A 17,861-nucleotide genomic window follows, 5' to 3' on the forward strand; every position below is an offset into this window, starting at 1 on the left:
GTCAGGATATTGTCTGCCCATCCCCAGCGCCCCGCTTAGCTTCCCTTCTGTGAAGGACGTTCATAGAAGGGAAGGAGTCGAAGGCTGTAGCAATTCCAGCGCAACACAGCTGGTTTTGCCTTCCCAGGGCAAAGCACGGTGCAACCAGAGGGTAACGACAGTCATGGATTGCTGGCTATACTGAAAAGGGGCAGCATACAAGTGACCGGGAAGGGGTCTTTTCTAGGCTTTAGCCTCACTCCTGCAGGGGTGGTTATGGCTTCAGGGTTACATAAGTACAACGTGGCGTAGCAGTTCGCTATAACACTTAGCATTTCTGCCTTCCTTGTTAATGCAGTTGGGGGGAAAAGGGGCCTTTTATGAAGCCAAGCAGCAGCCAGAGGCACTGGCCCAATGTTCAGATCTGAGGTGGACCTACACCACAAGCGTTCTTGTTGATGCATCACTAAACTTGAGGTCAATTCTGTATTTGAGCCAAAGGTCAATTATGTGGCCAAGGGCTGCTGCTCAAAGCAGGAAAGACACTCACCATAGCCTGACACCACTGCTGACAAACATGGGATAACAATGGCCGCAGCTGGAAAAATCCACAAAAGAGACTGTCAATGAACAGCAGAGAACTCAAAACAGTTACAAGAGCAATAGTGAAAAACATGTGGCCCAAACTCGTTACTACTGCAGAGAAATATGCTGAGCTCTGGGGCACTGTACCAACAATGAATCATCAGGTTTAATCCAGTTCAATAATGAAAACAGCCCCTCAAAGCCAACCTGCACGAAGAGCCCAGAGCTGCGAGTGCTCTGAGCAGATGTTTCACATTAGTGTCTCTCATTCTGTGAGCCCACAGGAAAGGGGCAGATAGGTCAGATCAGCTAACTAACTGGTAGTTTTCCAAATCGCTGTGGTCTTGTCAGGTGGAGCAGGGAAAAGGAATTGCCCATATTTCAAAAGAACAATGAGGTGGCTGTATACAGAATCGCGCTGTCCCCATGCATATGGCTTTACCATACTCACGGATGGAAGAGGCAGCTATGTTCTGTCTTGGGAAATAAGACACTCAAGTCCAAGAAGAAGTTACAAAACTTCTGGACACAAAAGCCAAGAGCTGTTTAACAATCGCTGCCCTTTTACTGAAACAGGGGCCTTCTCTGCCAAGAAGGAAGTGCTTTAAGCATACAAAGCAGAATCTTTTCTGGGAAGGAAAAGACAATTGGAGAGCAGGAACGACAGACATGTTGCCTTAACTGCAGGCGCCCTAACTCCTGGGGCAGAGGGAGGAAGGGGGGGGGGCGGGGAAGAGGCCCCTCCAGAGGCATTTCTAGCTGGCTTAACTGGGGAATAGATGGGGACTTCTGCCCAGGTATGGAGCCTAGGAAGATGAGGCTCCTAACTTAGAAGCACAATTAGACAAAATGAATACATCCTCTCACCCCTCCTCACCCAGTGGGCTTTCATAAGCAAGTTAATCTGTCAATAAGATGTAGATTTTGAAACCTGTCAAACACACAGCTGTGCCTAGACAAGCAAGCTACTAAATAGATGCATTTTGTGGTTTACATTTTACTCTTAAATCAAGCTGTATCATGCAAAAGAGAAGTCTGCTACTGTTGTAATTAGTCATACTTGAAGCTTTTTAACAATAGTTATCAGCATTGGGAATATCTGCAATCTCTTTTCAGATAAGCACTTCAGTAGATGAATCCAACTTCATTCATAATCATTTCCCTGAATAACGGCTTAGATTGGCAGAATATTATTTATGTAAACACTTAAACATCTTTGAAAACCATCTGCATTTATCAGAAACAATAGGTGCAGTTTTGTTCCCTCCCTGAGCTACCAGCCTGCAATGCAAGAGAGCAGAGCAGTGTCCAGCCAGCACAGCCCCGTGCCACAGTGTTCAGGGCAACACTGATTTACCCTCACTCTCGCTCAGCCTGAACGCACACTCCGGCCTTCAGCTTCAGAGCGCACTGGTCTCTTCAGCCTAAGAAATGATGCAGCCACCACAGAAATACGACATGCCATCTCCCTGCTTTTCCTGAGATGAGCTATTTAGTGAATATTTTGCTTCTAGGTCTAGTAAGAGGGGAAAAAAAACCACCCTCAAGAGCTCCCCAGTGAGACAGGACAACAGGAGCACTGGAGATGCTTCCAAATATCACTATGGCAACTTCCCGTGATACAAACAGCATCAGAAAAAAAGCCAAAGCCAGACACTATTTCTTCCATATTTTATAAACAGAAACATCAACTTTCTGTTACTTATAGTTTGAAATTAGAAGTGCATCTTTTTTAACAGGGTGAACAAATACATGAAGAAAAATTATTTGTGCTTAGCTTTCAATGCGTTTTGAAAAGCTCACCAAAAGAGTACAACAACAGTCCAACACTCAGCATGGTCACACTTGCAGCCCATCCAATTAACAAGAAAGCTGGAATCAGCAACATAATAGCCTGCAAAATGAATGAGTCACACAGTTACATTTAAGCCCTGCTTGTTAAAGCTTAACTCCAGGTGTCCTGCCAGTTCTCTTCCGCTGACAGGACTACATTTTAAGTTAGAAGCAGAAAGCCCTTTCTTCCTAAGTAGACTTTTCAAATTCACCTGGATGGCCACACATCAGCACAATTTACTTTTCTGTTCCCTCTCACTGTCACGTGATTGCAGACCACATGCAGGCTGGAGTCACCTGTAACATAGGCTGTAGTTATCCCACCACCGATTTCCCACAACTGAGGAAAAAATGATTTTTGCAGGGTTCTCTCTCTCACACAATCTACAGGGTGTTGGTGATTTTTTCCTCTTGTTCAGTGTTGAACTGGACAGAAATCTAGCTTTAACTCTTTATGTCCTGAGCTGGTACAAGAGATCAAAAAGCTTGCATGCAAGAGGACTACAGCTCCTCTGCTTTTTCTCAGCAGTATTGACCGATTTTATCTTTAGCTTTCAGAGTCCATACTTCTGGAGGCAAGAATTAAAAATGGGGGAGGAATGGCATTTAAAATTCAAACCCCAAACAAAAAAACATTCTTCATCTCCTCCAAGAGCCTGGACTGCAGTTCCCCTGTGATGTCTCCCTTGCATACAGAGCTCTCGCAGAAAAGACAGATCAGTTAAGATCTGCTGCATTTCATAAAAGAGGGTATTCACTCCTGCCAAAATGTCTCATTTTGAAGATTCGGTTATAAATGAGCTACTGTAATCACTGTGCTAAGAGAGGCCACATTTGCTATATGACCCAGATTCACAAATTGCCAGAATAACTTCAGCAAAAGAGGGAACTCCCACAAAAGCCACTCAAGCCACATACATCCACGGAAAGAGAGCCCCTCGGCCAGCAGGTTTCTGCATAGTGCACGTGGGTGTTTGAGAAGCGATCAGCCCAGACCAACTAAACTAAGTGTTTAAAGGTAACTACAGTTAGTAGTTAGTGCAGGCAAGAGGAAGGAGTACAAAAATTAGTGAGGCTCTACTACTACTGATAAAATGAAAGAGCTGCTTGAACTTTGAGTGAACTATCATAATTAACATAGTAAAAACTCTGCCCTCGGGAAGGGAAGGACCCCGACCAACAGAAGCCCCCTCCTTCAGGAACACTGCAGTAAAAGAGGAGGACGCTGTGACTAAGTGGAGCTGAGGCTGGTGAGAACCAAAAGAAGCAAGGGTGACGGAGCGAAACCGTGAAAGTACCGATCGCTGTTGCGTGGGGTGTGTACACGTCTTCCGCCTGTTAACCAAGGGGTGCTAGGTTTGCGGAGTCACCACCTGGCACCCATCTCTGTGCAGACACGAAATAAATATCTCAGCTCTGCGTGCAATCAGCTCTTCGCACACCGGGTGTGCGTGCTGCCACCGTTGAAATCACACTAGCCTCAAAATAACCTATAATAAGTTGATGGAGGTTTTAACAGTCCATAGCATGCCTACTACCAAGCAGCCAACAAAAAAAGTTCAGGAACGCTTGAAACCTGCTTTTTTTAGTTCCACGCACAAACGTAACTGACAAGACATGTCTGCTTGTTCCACAGCTGTGTAAGCTGCAGGGAACTGCTCCCTGTCATCCCAGTGCAGCAGCAGCAGCATCTCTATGAGAAAGAGGCAAGCAAAACAAACGCATGCAACACTTTTGTCAGTGAAACTTCAGTCGGAACATTGGTACATGCTGTTGTTACATGTAATGCTGATGACCACAAATCGAAGATTGGAGGAAGAAGCTATTTCCCCCTGCCCACCAGTGAAATATACTCTAGGGAAAGCCTGTCAAGCACAGAGATGGCCAGACTGATGACGTCGCTGAAAGTTTGCCAGAAAAGGAGTCAGAGATCAGCTCTGAAGCAGCTTTAGTAGTTTCAATGTCTGCACTGCAAGAGAAATCACTGAAACAAAGCAAAACCTTCACAGCACTTCACCTAGCTTGCACAGACAGACACTCTGTTCTCATTCCCTACTGCAGTTATATATGAAGAACTCAAAGTTTCAATAATATCATAGCTGATATGGTAAGAAATGGCTCTAATGTTCCAAAGTTTAGTTAGACTGGTAAGTGCCCAACAACCAGGGTCTTGAGAATTCATTTGGCTGGATTAATGAGGCACAAATTTCTTTTGATTTGACAAGTACAGTTATAGCCGCCAACTACCTTTTGTTGCACTTTAGACTAAAAATTAACGTTGCAGATTTGTTGGGGAAAAGAAAAAAAAGTATTATTTTTTTACCTTTTTTACAGCTCTGATTTCATTTCCTGGCTTGATACGGCGAGCATAGCCTCCCTGGATCACAGCCATTGTTATTCCAATAAAGAAAAACATCTTGCCCTGCTGCATGCTAGAAGGGAGGCAAAAAACTCAGATTATGGAGTCACGCACAGAGCATTCCACCCTGCGACTCACAGGTCAAGTGTAGACCCTTTCCTGGACAAGTGAGAGAAAATGCTTTTTAGGGCTCGCATGAGCAGCACAAAGTTCTTAATATGTTGACATTAGTTTCCATGGCAGGCAGACAGCAAGAAGATAAACCTCTGAGGTCTTACGTAGAGATGGGACAGCTGCTGGCAAATGCTGCAATCATCTCTAGGCTGCTATGATGTAGTTTAGTTGTTTCTGGGGTGGCCCACAAAGAGTCAACACGTTAATTACCCTGTGCCCTGGAAGTCTGTGCCATATGCACAGGAGTTGTTGGTTTCCAAGGAACAAGTGTTTTGCTTTCTCACAACCACTGCCACCACTCATGCAGAGTTTGATTAAGGTCACCAAGGCACAACATGGGCAGTGGCATAGTGGTGATCATGTATTGCACCAGGAAGCTTGCAACATTATTCCCTCTGCCCTTAAATATTTCTTCAAATTTCTCTTTCGTCTCTCTTACCTACTAAACTATGTGGATATTCTGAACTAAAACTTCTCACCTCCATAACAAGCTTGCTTGTCACACAGCCTGTACTGTTAGCATGAAGTTGTGTATCTACTACATGGTCATCCTGAAAGGACTGTGCAGAAGCAAGCTTAATACACTAGAAAACCTTTCCTTGATGCACACACATTAGTTAAGCCACAAACTGTAATGAAAGACAGACAAGGAAAGATGAGACAAACCTCTGAGAATTACTCAAAGGAAAGGACACACATAAGGAATCAAGCTGCAAGATCATGTTCCTGGCTGGAAATCTTCCTAAGAGCTGGCAGGAAAAGTATTTCAAGCTGAACTGCTGTTAGTGGATTCTGCTCTCTTTCTTCTCTTCTGTTTGACTAAAGGAAATGAAACTCTATGATGTAATGACTGTACACCATATGCAATGCAGAACTCTGATGAGCAAATGTAATCACATAGTTATCTCTCCATCCTTAGCCTTTTTTGAGCTTCAAGATTTGTGCTGATGCTGAAGAACTCTTCTGGGCAAGAAGAGAACAGGTTTTATTATAATCAATACAACTAGCTATACATATTTCAGGAGATTTAATTTAATCTTGTGTATTGATTTTTCTCTAGTTATTAGAAGTTGTAGAATGAGTATTTCCTTTCATGATAAACAGTGTGCCTATATTTTCAAAATTCTTCCCACAAAGTCCAAGTATCACTGAATGCAGTGGTTGCTTTCTGAGTGTTTTTACTAACCTCATAAAGCCTCTCTTGAAAACAAATGAAGAGACCTCAAATCAAGATTTTGGAAAATAACCTAGACAAAATATACAACATTTATCTTCTATACCTGCTGAACTGGAATCTCTGGTGAGTGAGAAAACTCAGCGTATACTCCAAGCCGGAAAACAGGAAGAGGTACAGGAAATAAGCCAGGCCCAAGATTTTGAGATTCTGAAGATCTAAACAAACAAAAAAACAAACAAACACCAAGGGGGGAAAAAAAAAAAGAGAGAGAGAGAGAGAAACACGGTGGCGTTTTTCAAGCATAGCTTGAGAATGTAACAACAATAGTAGAACAACATTTATTAACTGTACAGGGAAAAGTTCCCACCTCAGATGCTAATTTTAAATAACCATACAAGACAACGCCACGAAATGACTTCTGCTCACTACCTCCCTTCTTATGAGGGAAGGAGAGCCAAAAAGACTAATCTCTCTATGGGTCACCCTGGTCTCACTCACCCAGTCCAGCCCCTCTGCCTCACACTCACACCCCCACCAATATGGAGATTTATTTATTTTAATCAATACCTGTATCCACCTAATACCTTGATGCTGCTCTCAGGATGATACTGGCTAAAGCACAGTATCCCTTTTTGCAAGCTACAAATGGTCTGTGACATATTACCTTACTTATTCTTCTGCCAATGCAGGGTTTAACAGGTTTTCTCCGAAGTGGCAAATACTACTCTATTCCTGATGCAGCAGCAAGGAGGACTGAATGATATGTTGGTGTAGCTGACAAACACTGATTTATTTTCTACAGCTTAAATAATTTAAAATATAGAAATGGCCAGCTCAAATCCTACAACTCCAAGTCCTGAATTGAGAAATAAAATTTCAGTCTGAAGTTTCCTGGTTTGCAGCTCAAATAAGCAAACTCACATCTCCCTTACTCATACCTTGATCTATCTTTTAAAATCACTTTACTTACCCCATGCTGCAGCCAGTGCCTGAAGATAAAGCAAGTAGCAAGTCAGAAATCTTCAAAACACTAATCTCTAAAATCTTATTTTGGGAATAACAGGACCAGCATCCAAGGGAACTTGCAATTCCCTGTTCCTTAGTTTTAAATGAGGTGGGTTTTACATGAGTGAATGGAGTGCTCCTTCTGAAATGGTTTGAGTAAAGTTTTCACTTAGAAACCACCATCACATACAAAAAGACACACAATATTATAAAAAGGCAGCTAACACTTACTCTCCTCTGAAGGAGATTCCTTTCCTCGGGTGACTGCAGAGAACTGAAATAAAGCCAAAGGACTGAGCAAGTCAACTGCTGCCTGAAATCCAGACGTCACAGAAGAGACCTGATCAGAGAAAGAAGGAGGTTTATTTAAAAACCTGATGTAATAACTACTGCAAGGAATTGACAGTAACAGTCAAATATGCTTATACACCTACACAAATTAACTGAGATGAAACAAGGGAACTGGCATTGGGGTTCGAGTGATCCCCAATAACAGCCCAGACTTTCTGAACACAGAACTAGCTCCAGCACTATAACTAGGAGGTAAAGCACCGATAGCAACTTTCACTGAAGACAGAAAACAGATTCTTCCCTGGGTTCTTAAAAGCAGAAGAGGGTCATTCTCCAAAGCCTGAAGGTGCCTTTATTTGGTTCGCTTTTTGCATCATCCCTCATGTGCAATGAACATTTACTGGGAAAATAATGGCCTATCTGCCTGCAAGTTCATGGGAAGCCGGGGATTTGCTTGTGTGCTACAGGTCTGAGAACAGTACGTGTAGCACATCAAACAACGGCCTGTTTTGGTAGTGGTTGTTCTTTTAGCTAGCGACACCTCCTGGGGAAGAAAAGGAAAATATCATTTTTAGAGAGATTCCTTGGAGAGATTTTAGAGATTCTGCCCAGACACATTGTGTGGCTTTTTGAAGAGGAAAATTTATTTTGTAGCACTTCTGGTCCTTGTACTCTGTACATCTCAACCTAATTATACATCTCGTGGCACTCTCTCCGCTCTTCATCAACAGGAGCTTAGGAGATGCTTATTCTTTGATCTACAGGGAATTTAATTTTTTAAATTTGTTTATTTTTTATTCTAAGGTATAGAAAATTAAAGAAAATACTAACGAAGAAATAATGTCTAAATTCTTAAGGAAACAATTCCTTTTAAAGTAGGAGAATTTAGACTGTCACTCTACATGACAGTCACAGGAAGAGATAAGACAGACTCAAGAATCCTGAATAATCACACTAAGTATTTGACGTCTTCAAAGAACTGCACAGACTTTATCTGATGAGCTTCCTTCTCTTCCCAGATAGGGAGGGAGAGCACTATTATCCCCTGAGGGCAGAGACTAAAGGTCAAATTATCAGTGGAACATAATCTCGGTGCATGACCTCAGGATTCATATGCACTGGTTTTAATAAAGCTGTAAACAAATCAACATTCAATATAGTATTAACATGACCCCTGTCTTGTTTTGACAGTCAGAGCTTCTGAGTATCCAACAGCAGAGCTCTGAAGCCCATTAGTCTCACAACAGCAACCAGTTCAATATAGCAGGCTGGTTTTGTATAAAGCCATAAAGCTGCTGATCCACATAGAGCAAACCGGGTGATTTATTTCCCCTTCCACTGCATGTATTGCAGAGAGTAAACAGGCACTCCCAAGAAGAAGCTTCCTCATGCTTTTAAAAGGTCTGTAAGAGGATTTCCTGAAGCTGGCTTGTAGCAATCCTCAGTTCCTGCATTTGTTGGCATGATGGTGTTTGTACGACAGCATAGAGAATCTGGTGGCTAGCAACTCTCTTCAAGCATGTTTGCCAGTAATAAAAAAACCCTGTAGTTTGTACCTGTTTTGAATTATTATCCACACCAGACAGGGTGCCAAGCTTCTTTGTACTACAAGGTTGATTTTAGTTTGGTCCAGAGGATATACATTATATATGTATATGTTTAAAATCTTAAGTGTTTTATGAAACATATATATGTATTAGATTTTTTTAATACACGTATGTGTGCATGTAAATTTCTTTTAATGTCTCCTATCTTTGACCCAGAAGCAGTGGTCTAGAAGCAACTTAATCCACTGATCGATAATGAAAACATTGTCCTAAAACTGACAAAAGTGTTTCACCACCCCCAAATAACAAAGTATACACAGTCAATGTCACCAGCTGCATGGAGTTTAGATTATTCACAGGTTCAAACTCTGCAACATCTAACTGTATTTAATTTCTATGTTTATGATTTATTACTCCAAAATTGCTCAATTTTACTTCGTAATTACCCCAAAAGTCACCTTGAATGGCAGACATTTTTCACAGTGTCTTTGTTTACTCTGCTTTCCTCTAGTGCAGAGAGACTAAGTAACACGTCTTGAAGGCACAGTCAGTCCAAATCAGGAATGCAGCCTGGGCTTTACAAGCTCCAGCCTTACCCTTCAAATAAGACACTCTTCAGTATGCATAGAGCAAAAGCCTTGTTTTTCCCTAAGTTTGCTAGTGGTGCTGCACAGCCCTACACATAGTCCTTGCATAATTACCTGGACACCAGAAAAAAAAAAAAAGTTGTAAGACCCTCCAGCTGGGCAGCCTTGCCCATGACTAGCTTAGCTAAAAATTAACTCAAAAGCTCTTAAAGGGGACAGATTCCACTAGAGACCTTTCTATTCCTCCCTTCTCCCAAGCAGGTAACAGCAAAGCTGTTTTGACCACTTCATGTAAGACCAGTGTCTCTGACAGGTGAAACGTACAGGTACTCTTCCCCTGATAAACTTGTTGAACAGTTGAAAAAAAGGGGAAGAAAAACAGCAAAAAATCTGTTCTCTTTGGATGAAAACTCATCCTTGCTCTCCCTGTCCCCCTCCACCTTCCCCTTTCTACAAGTTAATTCCAACATGAATGAATGTGAAATACTTGATCTTCTCTCCTGTGAGAAGAGGACTGATAAAGAAACAAGACTATCATCAGAACACAGCATATTTCAAGGAAACAGATGTCTGATCCCACTGGCACGTCCTCCTACCGGTTATCGTTATAATTTCCCCTCTTTTTACAGCTTTGTCCTTCCAACCCATCCACTGCTATACTCTGGGAGCACCTGCTCCAGCTCAGCAGCCCAGCCAAGTTCCAGAAAGGCAGCCAACATACCTGCCTTTCCTTCATCATCCACAGGCCAAGAAAACTGCTCCCCTCCCACTCAGAAATTGAGAGGAATTACCCAAGAAAAGAGCAAAGCAGCCTAATAAGTGAAATTACAAACACCCTAGAACACATAAATCACATGGGACCACTGCCCAGATGCAGGCTGAAAGGAGACAGCACAAAAGCACTAACACTGATACCAATCCCAAGAAGCTCCAATGCCAGACAAACCACTATCTCATCAGCTATCAAACACTCTTTATTTTGCATGACTGGGACCTGACCCTGAGAGGCAGCTCTTAATCCACCTCACGCAATACCCACTGCTGCACAGAGCCCCAAAAAGCAGGGACAGAGCACTCATTTTCTTATCAAAATTCAGTCATGTTGACTAACACAGACTAGCTTATCAGAAGAACTCTCAAGAGAATAATAAACAGGGGAGGGAGGTATTCAGGCATCACACCGTCCTAAAAGGCACTGAAGCCATTTATCCCTCTACAGCAAAGGTGGAATTGTTTACAGAACACAGATTCACTCTACAGCACTTCCCTACGTCAACATGTTGCCACCACCCCAGAGCGTGCAGTTCTAACCAAGGACAGGACTTTATCCGGAATGTTTAGAAACAGCCAAATCGGAAAGGGGAAGAGGTGATGCATGGAACGGCTGTTAAAAAAAGAAAAAAAAATAGCTGTAGTGCTTGGGAAGATAACATGAGCGACCAATTTCATGTGAGACACAACCTGCTGGGAAACACTCAGGGAAGGTCTAAAGTTTTGCCCCAGCAGGAGCATTGCAGACAAAAGTTTCCTGAACAATTCCCACTGTCAAATGGGTTTGGCTATCCAGAGACCAAGCATGCTTCAACGGCTGAGTGCTGCTTAGAAACAAGGGATGATAGGAAAGATCCAATCCAGCTGAAAGCCCCAAATTGAGTGCTTCACCCAGATACCTACGGCTGAATTGTCTCCCACACTTCCAAAGGAGACCGCTCCACGAGATTTTTAATCAGATATATCTTGGAGAGTGTCCGATCACTTAAAATTAAATCATAATGTTAATAAATGTTTGGCCCCACAAATCCAAACAGTCACTGAGTTTTAGCAAATGTAGATATTTTCTACCTGTGGAAGACAACACAGCTCAGAGGTAACAGTCATTTGCTACTTGAGTGTTCAAAATAATCAAGCAAAGACAAGATAATAGTTAAGAAAATTTCTAACATGCTGGCTAAATGAAAGAAAATCCAGTCTCTGATGTGTTTACTTTTATGATTAGCTGAAATTCATCCCGAGGGAGTCATTGTGATCACAGTTTAAAATTCACCCTCTTCCTCCTAAGGTCCCATTAATATTTTAGAAATTTAAACCTAACACACCAAAACCAGCAATTAAGCAGACATGTTAACTATAAAGAATTTCTCATATTACACTGGGCTAAGAGGTAGGACCATCATGCAACCACTTTGATACTAGTCTGAATAATAATATTAAGTCCTAGTCCCAGGAATGAGCTAAATTCATGAGATACTGATTCAGCCCCTTCTTCATTGTTTCCAGTATTTCAACAGTTCTCAAATCCTGTTTTTCACAAGAAACACAGATCTTCAGATTGATAGTCCATTTACCCGTTTTTCTTTGGGAAGTGTCTCCGGAAGTAGGAAGAAGATGAAAATTAAATCAGCCACAGCAAACATGAGTGCTAACAATGCTGAACGAAGATAGAATACTTCTCCTTTCTCTGTCTCCATGGCTAGGTAAGCTCCGATCATGGGACCCAGGGTAAAACCAAGGGAGAAAGCAATGCCAATCATTGCCTGCAGTGATACAATGAACAGAGACATGTGGTTTTAGACACCAGTTTGTTCAGGTAGCTCAGTTCTAAAACAATTTGGATTTCCTGGCATTTATCTTAAAGAAACGCAACCACCCTGAGGATGTACGGAGTGCACAGCAACGACAGTTAAATGTGAAAAAACTGTTATTTCCAAATAACTGATTTTATTTTCTGTCTAGTCAGGAAAGTGGCAGGAACAAACTGCAACATGGTTATAAGTGAAAGGAAGTTGGGAAGAGAAATAATGATTCTCACCTCAGGGACTGCTCAGCCAGCAGATCCTTTGGCCATAGGATAAACTTTTGTAGTGTAGGACTGGAGAAGGGAGGACAGCACCATGGTAGGAATTCATAATGATGTCTACAGCTTCTAAAAAGCTCTGGCAATTTCTGTATTTAGGAATTTATGTCTCATGGAGCAAACAGGGTGAGGGGCGTCCCAGAACAACCTGAATTTAGTGCAAGTACTAAAGAGGATTGATGAACTCACTATGAAACCAGCATATACGAAAAGAGGTGCAATCTGTACACTCTGGGTGGGAGCTTAAAAAAGCACTGATTTGAGTCATCAGCCTCAGTGAGATTGCTTATGAACACAACAGTGCAGGATCTGGCTCATTTTCTTTAAGAGACATTCAGAGATGTATACTTGCATATACAGGACCCAAACATGACATCCCAGGACACAATCCTCCTGCTTTCCTGAGTCTATTTAACTATACCTATAGTACTAAAGTAAACAAGGCCAGGGCACACTCAGGTGTCACCTCACAGTCTCCAGTGTTGTTTCAGCCTGCCCAGCTAGCACTCTTCCAACCAATGCCCCATCACAGTTTGTCAATAGCATCAGTCAGACGCTATTCTCTTCCCAGAAAGCAGAATTAACATACCTATTCTGCTCTGAAAAAGAAGAGAGTATCGCCATATGGATGTGAGCCATGCTGTACTAAGTGACTTGCTCTCATGACTTGCTCTCAGACCCTAAAAATAGGCCCTGACCCATTTTATTTACTAGTGCTGTATGGCTATCCCTCTCCATACATAAAAATACACTTTGGCTTACCAGGATAATAATAAATTGATTGGAAAATTCATTAGCTATTGCTGTGAAATCTAAAGCCTTCCCCTCCCAAGAAGCAGCTGTCTCGCATAGTGGCTTGTAACAATCTGTTGAGAGAAGTTTGGACCCCCAAGGTTTTTATAAGATGAAAGAACTAACTGGCAATTCACAGGAAAAGTTCAGCCTGCGGGGTGTTTCCATCTGGTCCACTGCCTTCTGGAAGAGGACAAGGCAGCTGTTCATATTACTTGCTGCTCAGTCAGCCAAATGCCACATCCTTTACCCACTGAGCTCAGATCCTGAAGCCAGTGCAGCATCCAAGGAAGTCAGGATTATGCAGTGCTGCTGCACTTCCACAGTTTGGGAAGGTGAGAAAAATGGGTTGTCCTATAACTGGCTTCTAGCGACCAAAATTGGGCCATAAGACCTTTCAATTTCTCAGCTATTACAATGAAGATTACAGTTACCAGCAGGAGTAACAGTTGTAACACTTACACAGGTAGTTTTTCCACCTCTAGGGCATCTGCGTTTCACTTGCAGGTAAAATTCATTGACAAGTAAAGTCTGAGAGCTCACCAGCAAAATGATCTGGCATCCTTCCAGAAGAAGGGTAGTATATAAAGTTGTGTTTTCACTTGATCAATGAATACACACCTGAGGAAGACATTCTGAGCACCTGCAATCAATTAAAAGTTACCTAGCAACAACCCAGAAACATACACCCCACATGTGCAACTCACCATGCCCTTGCTCCGTGCTTTTGGAGAGTGCAAGTCAGCAATTATAGCTGTGGAGAGGCTGACGTTCCCTTTGCTTATTCCACCTACGATCCTGGAGAGAAGAAAAATGCCAAAAGTCCTAGAAGCAGCCCATAGCGCGTATGATGTTATCAAACCCATCTGCAGAAGCAAGAAAGGGTTCTTTATAAAGCAGAGCAAAGCTGAAATCATTTCTGCGTATTTCCCAGCTAAACATTTAATGTTTTTGTTTGTTTGTTTTCAACACCTGCTCCAAAGCTCATATAACAGCAATGTCTGTATATACTGATACTGCACTATGTCCTGGACAGTGATATAAAATAAGAGAAACAAATCCATATAAACTTCATATATATGTGAGATTACTAATAAAATTAGAAGAGCAAGGAAAGTTCAGAGGGAGCTAAATCAGTCCTGGGCACAAAACCACTTTTGTACATCCTGCTCCACTTGTTTCCAACTTTAAGAGAATTCTGATTTCAAGATAAGAATAATTCACAGTTCTAGCCCTTAAATTTCATAATCAATCATAAGCATGCATGTTTATTTAATTCACTCTCCACAAGCCTATAGGATAGAGGGATTTGTATATCATTTGCTGCCAAGTTCCTCCATGTATGTACACACTTGCTCTACGCTGCTTCTGTAATTAGAACCCCATACCAGCAACAAAGAAAAAGTTTTGGAGAATGTTCACATTCATAAGAAATAACACTGCTATACAGCACTTCCTAACCAACAATTCCCAGGCTCTGTGAAATAGGTCATGAAGTGATCAGCTCTCATTAGTCACTTGGGGAACTAAAACATACAGGGATTAAGTCTAACATTTGTAAACAGAGCATCTGAAGTCATATCCCCATACACAGAGGAAAGAGATTCTGGAAAATCCCAGAAACAGATAGGTATTTTGGTGCCTTCTATGTACAATTCTGGATCTGGGAACCTCAGCTTAAGCACTTGCATTTGGAAGTGTGGCCAAGTGACTTGGCAAGAAGCAGTCAACAACCAACAGACCTAGAACATTCAATTTCCCAATCCTTTGTGCTAACCACAAGACCATAGTGCCTTCAACTGTGTATTGAGATGTCATGACTAAAATTGGTATGAGACGGATACCACTGTCATCAAGATGACAGGCCTTCTGCCCAAGCAGTCCGACACAGCACCAGTGAGGGGAGAGGAGAAAAACTGTAGGATGGAAAAGATTGAGCCAATCAGACCTAAAAAAGAAAAATAAAAAAAAAATTACATGTATCATTAGACTTGCTGCCTTCACCTTAAATACAAATACAGTCAACCTGTTCCAGACCTATCACTCCATTACATCCTTTAAAAGCATGCAATTAAATGTAGAACAACAGCTATAAACAGCAGCTTTACTTTGAAACTAAGCCACCCTCTAAACACCGATCTTGCATTGTTATTTAACTGAGGTGGCAAATACAGACAGACCAGAGTAACAGGCATAAATCAGATAATTCACTGGTTACTTCACTGGTGAGAGGCATTTGAAACTCACTGGTTATAATGGAACACTGATTCTCCAATGCTTCCCCAGCTGACTACGTACATTTTCTGTTCTTAAAGCAGAGATAATGCAGTCTTTAACAGTCACAATTCTTTTTAGATTTTTTTGATTGTTTGAACCTGATTCTGTCACACTTAATTAGCTTTTCTTTCCTTCTTACCATGGAAAGAAGGACATAAGCACTGCTGTTAGTGAGGCACCCTAAGAGGTAGGAGTGATTCCAACAGCCTCCAAGAGTCTTTTGAAATCTGCCTCCAGCTTCTGTGATCTTTAATTCCTCTTCTCTCTTGCCATTTCTAGCTTCACACACTTATTAATTTGCACTACACTCTCAACAAGCAGGCAAAAAAATGCCATGCTGTCACAGTTTTTCTCTAAAGGAAAAACTGGGTTATACATCTCAGATCATTCAGCTACCAAAGCTTTAAAAGGCAGAGGAGGGACCAGAACTCCTGCTCCCATCAACTTCGAGAGAGGCAGAATATTGATACTGAACAATATTGATACTCTCCTCCTGGGGAGAACAGCTGCTTGTGATAACTCAAAAACCTGTGCAAAAAATCTTATAGATTGGTACACTGGCAGTTTATGTTAATGAGAGACAAGTATTCCTCCTTGTTTTTCTAGTACTGTAAAAACACCCAGACATGACAAACACTTCACAGCCAGGGAGCAGCAAGAGCAGAGCTGTTCCACATGAGGGAAGGAGCCAGGAGCTGAGTGTGACCACAGCACTCGCAGTGCCCCCACTAAGCAGGGCTCAGTCCCACATGACCTGGACGGGTTGGGCAGAACAGGGTCTTGCTAGCAGGGTCCATTGACAGTCCCAGACAAGGCAAGGGTTATACAGCAGGTCCATCCAGGGAGTCCAGTCAAGACCAGCAGGAGAGAGATCAGAGAAAGGAGTGGAAACAAGACTAGGATGTAGGTCCATTCAGGAGTTAAGACACCTGCAATGTAGGTCTGAGGTTCATCCAAGAGACAGGGCCAGAGACAGCCCTGTAGACAAGGCTATCCTTATGATATAGCTCAGGCAAGGCCCAGGCCTGAGCTGAAATACAGCTCCTGAATCACTGGGCAGAAAGTGTGTGGGTGAAGGCTGGTCACTGCAACTAAGCATTGGTGCCCTCAGGGCCTTGACAAGGGTGGGGAAGGTTTCTGCCCTGAAGAGGTCACAGTCTAAACCAAGATGAAAGAGAACAGAATATATCCTGCACTGGGAGAAGCAACAAGATGATCTTGGAAGTATCTTTCCAATCCTATGCTCCTTGTAGCAGATGAAGGCAATGAAGGAATGAAGGCCACAGGAAGACTGCAGTGGCCTCTGATTAACATCACAAGTATAACAAACCTTTCCACTATAACCTTTTAAGGTGCAATCAGACAAGATGGACTGAGACAGAGCTGACTACAACTAAGATAGCTTGTTCATCTTCCCCTGCTTCTGCAGCTTCAGTCAACTCTCCAGTAAGCTAATTCAACTCAATCTGGCAGGAAACTAATCTGGAAAAAAAGAAAAGAACAAAAAAGTTTTCTGCTGGTTTAGCAAATTAGATGGCTCATTAAGAATAGCTGTCATCAAAGCCAGCAGAAGAGATGGAGTCAAATGAGACAGATACCAGGTTGATTCAGCCACCTTGACTGCACCCTCACTGTCTGTGGCTGCCAGGTAGTTAGTGAACATTCCCACCACTACTCATTACTCTTCTAAATACTTTTCTTCAACACTTTTCTCCTAGAGAGAAAACAGCAAGGGATACCAGCTTCCTTTCTGAGACAAATAGCATCCATTTTATTTGCACGTTCCCAGTTAGATGCTATATTTTCTTCAAAGGGCAGAAGAGTCAGTTGGACAGCCCTGGAAGGACCCTGGAGATTTTTCCTTCCCCTTGAAAACAACTGAGCCAAGTCAAGGGATACGGCACTCCCAGGAGTACAGGACACAGCAAGCAAAAGGACAGGCAACAAGTTCAACACAACTGTGAGTTCCCAGCTTCTTGTTTAAACAGTCTGAGACAGAGAGAAGGAACAAGGAGGAGGCATGCAGTCAGGCCTTAGAGGAGGCAGAAAGCAGCTTCTGAGGGATTAAAGAAAATTGTTTTCTACCATTTAAAGCCAGTAATCTGACTGAAAATGAGAACTGAAATAACAACATACCTGCAAAGACACTGTGGGAAAGAAGAAAATTGTTTATAAACTTTCTAATGTCTGTTAAACCCCCCAAAACTACTTTAAATAGTAAAAATACATTCACACTTACATTCTAATAAAGTTTTGGGTTGTTTTTTTTTAGTTCAAAAGCCTTTTGCTTATCCTGGGGGAGGCCTCAGCCTCCACTAAAAGGAGTAGGTCTAGACATCTCCAATTAAAATTAACCCAGACACCCTCTCACATCTTCATACTCTGAAATCCCAGTTTCCTC

At 42.2% G+C, this 17,861-nt stretch overlaps 1 protein-coding gene across 5 annotated transcripts in view; it reads right to left on the reverse strand.

Moving 5' to 3' along the window:
* The window catches only part of MFSD10 (major facilitator superfamily domain containing 10), a 30,699-nt gene that overhangs the window by 3,192 nt on the left and 9,646 nt on the right, over positions 1 to 17,861 (reverse strand). For all 5 annotated transcript variants that reach the window (XM_075022074.1, XM_075022158.1, XM_075021966.1 and 2 more), the window contains exons 4-11: positions 15,028 to 15,131; positions 13,891 to 14,049; positions 11,883 to 12,071; positions 7,344 to 7,452; positions 6,211 to 6,322; positions 4,721 to 4,829; positions 2,368 to 2,458; positions 530 to 577 (exon numbers count right to left, since the gene is read on the reverse strand). In XM_075022074.1, coding sequence (XP_074878175.1) covers positions 530 to 577; positions 2,368 to 2,458; positions 4,721 to 4,829; positions 6,211 to 6,322; positions 7,344 to 7,452; positions 11,883 to 12,071; positions 13,891 to 14,049; positions 15,028 to 15,131 — 921 coding nt within the window. The remainder of the gene's footprint in view (positions 1 to 529; positions 578 to 2,367; positions 2,459 to 4,720; positions 4,830 to 6,210; positions 6,323 to 7,343; positions 7,453 to 11,882; positions 12,072 to 13,890; positions 14,050 to 15,027; positions 15,132 to 17,861) is intronic.

Source organism: Buteo buteo, chromosome 1 (genome assembly GCF_964188355.1).
Source record: "Buteo buteo chromosome 1, bButBut1.hap1.1, whole genome shotgun sequence".
Taxonomy (NCBI): Eukaryota; Metazoa; Chordata; class Aves; order Accipitriformes; family Accipitridae; genus Buteo; species Buteo buteo.